Source organism: Acyrthosiphon pisum, chromosome A2, assembly GCF_005508785.2.
Source record: "Acyrthosiphon pisum isolate AL4f chromosome A2, pea_aphid_22Mar2018_4r6ur, whole genome shotgun sequence".
NCBI classification, from domain to species: domain Eukaryota; kingdom Metazoa; phylum Arthropoda; class Insecta; order Hemiptera; family Aphididae; genus Acyrthosiphon; species Acyrthosiphon pisum.
Genome location: NC_042495.1, coordinates 97,835,889 through 97,840,195, shown reverse-complemented (window position 1 = coordinate 97,840,195; position 4,307 = coordinate 97,835,889). Strand labels below are relative to the sequence as shown.

The following is a 4,307-nucleotide window of genomic DNA, read 5'->3' as shown; positions in this document are numbered from 1 at the left end:
CCCCCCACTAAAACCGGCCTTGTGACAGCTTCAACATTAAGATCCTCTGACTAAAATATACAAACCTAAAAAAACCTAAACCTAAATAATATAATTCATTGCTATTTATAATTTCCTTATTTTCAGAGATGAACCTGTTATAAGAGCAACAAAGTTGACCAAAAGATCTATTAAAACAAAAATTTCACCAATTGTTTTTCTAAATCCAGTTTCAATTAACAAATTTATACCAGATCCACAAGTGATGGAAAAATGTTCATTAAATGAAACTTTTTGTGTGAAAGTTGATGTTTATCCAAAGTAAACCTCAAATAAAATTATTTTTAAAACATACCCAAAAACTGATGTAGGTACTTAAATTGTTTATTTTTTCAATATTAGACAATATGCATACGATCTTTTTAGAAAAAGCAAATATATGTCTACTTCTTATTTTGGAAATGATACTGAAAATAATGAAGTATGTAAATATTGTATATTTAGAGTAACATTATCATTCAAAATAACAATGATACATACCGAAAATGCATTTATACTTTAGATACAGACAAGAATAGCCAATAGTAATCTTGAAAAATTCTGTGAATCAAGAGTAAGTATCAATCAACTAACATTAATGTGCCTTAAGATATTATATTTTTATTATTTTATAAATAAGTGCAGTCGTGTTATTAAATGTTAAAAAGTATAGTAAAATATACAACTATACTGAATGCATAGTCAATTTATGTGTCACATAACACATATCTTAACATGTCTTCTGACAAATTTACCACGGACCACGGTCAATTCTGTAGACCTTTAAGTTTTGAGCCCTTGGTATATCCTGGGCTTATATCACAACATAATATAGGTAATTAGTGTCAAAAACATTTTTTATTTTATTTTTATTTAATAAAACATATTTTCTAGGAAGAACTTATATTTCCGCAAGCAGCTATTACAAAAAAAGATGAATGGCGTTATATTGTACAAGACATAAATATTAACAACACCAATTTTAAACAAGGGATACGAGTGGAGATATGCAAGTAAGTATCAAAATTAAGAATGTACAAGAGTTTGAATTAATAAAATTATTTGTTTAGTGCTTATTCTGGAGCGAAGTGCAAATTTAATGGACTTTTACCATTAGGATACACAACAACTTGTGTACAAAAATATATCTATAAAAAATTGGTTGCCATTAAAGATTTTAAAGAAATATATTATGAAAGTTTTAAATTACCATCCTGTTGTGAGTGCATGTATAGTAAACCTGCATATAATGACCAGAAGCTAGCGGAGCTAACTACGTGTTAAACAAGAAAAATTAAAAAGGTTAAGATACATACACAAAAATTAAAATATATATTTAATCTGTAAAATGATATAATGTAATTTAGAAACAATGTGTAAATATGTATACTCTTTATTAAACATTTGGTTGATATAAATAACATATAAAATATTCAAAGTTGAAAATGTAATCTAAAATAAAGTTAAGGTAACAGTGTTCAATGTCATGAGAGTTAAAATGTAGCATTTTTTTTTTTTTAGACACAAATATACATAAATTATCCCTATTAGAAATTAAAATATAACTTATGCATTAATTTTTATAAGAATTATTTGTTTGACACATGATATCACTTATAATAGAAACTTATTACATTATAAAACTGGTATTTTCCCCAATATTCTATTTTCATAAGTTTTATATATATCTACAAGTTGATTGTCAGATAAGTCTTTGTTGACATCTATCACCAATAATGAACATGGGAGATTGAAAAATTTCTCCATTAGCCATTTTTCATAGTATTCATGTAAATCTATCAAATAATCAAGTTTTACAGTACGCTCTTCTGGACGATTACGACGTTGCATTCTTGTATGCACAATGTCTGGTAAACTTCTTAGATACACTGAAACATTAAAAATTATCATAATATACTATCTTAAATTATGTAAAAAAAAATCAATAAATTAACTACAACCATGTACAAAAAAACATTTCAATTCTCATATATTAGAAGAATGTTTTTTGATGAAAGACAATTTTGGTTCAGAATCCATAATAATGGACGTAATTTAAAATAAATTAATTTATCAGAAAAAACCAAACTGTATTGGTTTATACTTTCCTAGAGTTTATACTCTGTCAGATATGAGTAACCTCAGTTTGCGTGTTTAGGCGACGACAAAGTAGAGGCTAACTGCACCGAATAACCGTGTCATCTTAATTCTAACAACCGCCCAATTTGCATTTTGCATAAACCACATGGCGGTAAAGCAATTTTTTGGCTGCTCCAATCTTGGAAAATAAAAATTATCAACACAAGTTGATAAAACACATGGATCAAACTAAACAAAATTTGGTCAACAACTGAGGTTACCTTACTTAAGATTGAGTATATAAATATATAAATATAAAATATTTTAAAAATAAAATAGTGAATTGTGTGTAATATAAAACTAATTATATTAACCAGTCAGAAGTCGAGTATGAGCGCAATACTCATTCTGATACTAGTATAGGTAACCACTGGTATCAATTTCAATTTTAATTTATTGAAAACTACGAATACCCTACGTTATCTTTGTGGATATTTTTCTATAAAGGAAATAACTCAATCCATAGTTTTGTGTTTAAATGACAATAGATCAAACTTGTTACTTCAATAAAGTAATCGCTCGCTCGTATTTTGTTTTTTTTTTTATTATGTTGCGTCATAATGGCTAAAGTTTTAACTGATCCTAATTAATTATTTATTACAAAATTCTCACTTACACTTCGATTTACAACTTTTAATTATTGAAAACTGGAAAAGTGAACCTCATACGAGCCTAGCCGTGTTACAAATATACCCGCCTACTGACGGGTTAACTGTAGATACAAGTTTCAATGAACTTTGGGAATAATTAATAGCTGAATAATTTGTAAATAATTATTTTAGTATAGGAATAATTAATGTTTAATTCCTACCAATAAGATCTAATCCAATGTCTACATTTGTTTCGATGTATTCGTACCATTGACACATCACTCCATATTCAGGACTGGATAATAATCCTTTGTCATGCGCCATCTCCACAAAACAATATCTAAAAAAAAAACTGTATTATTGTACTATTTGAATGAATAAGAAAAAAATTATCCTTTAAATAAATTTAAAACAATGTATATAAATATACTATATTCAATTCAAGTATGATAGAAATTAAAAAGTCAAATTAAATACTAGTCCTTAAAATATGCATATCCATGGATTTATGTTATAAGCTACTCCATATTATGATATTAAAGTAATTCAGTTTGCAAAGATTGACTAAGCTGCAGGACAATATAATGCTTTAATGACTGTTAACCATTATTTTGATTGGAGGCTAATTATTTGTAACTACCGTTATGTTGCTATGATTCCAGGTAATTTATAGAAATCATAGTCAAATTCTTCAATCACGAGCATTGAGCATGCCCAATTTTTCTAAGGTGTGATACTGTAAAAAGTTAACTGATATAAATACAAAAATGAAAAAATATGTTCCTATTTAAAAATTACCTCATAAAATTATAAGCTAATAACAATTATATTAGATTAATAGTAGCGCATAATGTTATAACAAAATAAATGGTTAAGAAAAAACTTCAAAGTAAGATAAAAACATTTAACTCTATGGTCAACTTCAACAGTTAAAAAATTCATGGACAAGATACTAAATAGTGTAAATTTTCTTTTATTATAATTTCTTTTAGATTCTGAGTGGAACGATGAATGTATTGATTTTACAATGATGTGTGTTTTTTTATTTATTTATTTATTTTTTTATTTTTTTTTGTGTCTGTCATCACATTTTAGGACAGTAAAAGTGCTTGGATTTTCTTCAACAGTACCTTTTCTGATAGGAAAGTGAATCTAGTTGGTACTTTGGGAGGTCAAAAGTAAAATTTTCCCAATAGTTTTCAAAAGCGCCGTGAAAAACAAAAGAAAAAATAAGGAAAAACGGGAATTTTTACGCAAAATCTGTTTTCGAGAAAATTGATTTTGGTTTTTGGTGTAACTTTAAAACGAATGTCTGTAGATACATGAAATTTTCACTGGTTGTTTATATTTCCATTTTCTATACATGATACATTTTTCAAAATATTTTGATTTGTTTTGAGCTGTTTACGGACAATTCCAGTTTCTAATTTAATTAGTTTTTTTTCTATGAATGTCAATAAAACTTTATTTGTTGAGTAAAAATACTTGAACATTTAATACAAGGCTCCTACTATATTGTTACAATGACATTTGAAAAATATTAAAAATCCTTAGTCACAG

The 4,307-nt window shown here is 26.7% G+C and overlaps 2 protein-coding genes across 4 annotated transcripts in view; one reads left to right on the top strand and one right to left on the bottom strand.

Moving 5' to 3' along the window:
* The window catches only part of Spz1-1 (spaetzle 1-1), an 11,024-nt gene extending 9,524 nt beyond the window's left edge, over window positions 1-1,500 (top strand). The window contains 5 exon segments of the mRNA NM_001160117.1: window positions 127-300; window positions 382-460; window positions 542-592; window positions 913-1,031; window positions 1,089-1,500. Of these exon segments, the coding sequence (NP_001153589.1) occupies window positions 127-300; window positions 382-460; window positions 542-592; window positions 913-1,031; window positions 1,089-1,302 (637 nt within the window). The 3' untranslated portion in view covers window positions 1,303-1,500.
* Window positions 1,396-4,307, bottom strand: part of LOC100165338 (thymidine kinase-like) — a 6,307-nt gene continuing 3,395 nt past the window's right edge. For 2 of the 3 annotated variants that reach the window (XM_016807787.2, XM_029488922.1), the window contains 2 exons: window positions 2,969-3,087; window positions 1,396-1,907 (listed from right to left, as the gene is read on the bottom strand). In XM_016807787.2, coding sequence (XP_016663276.1) covers window positions 1,654-1,907; window positions 2,969-3,087 — 373 coding nt within the window. In that variant the 3' untranslated portion in view covers window positions 1,396-1,653. 3 annotated transcript variants of the gene reach the window in all.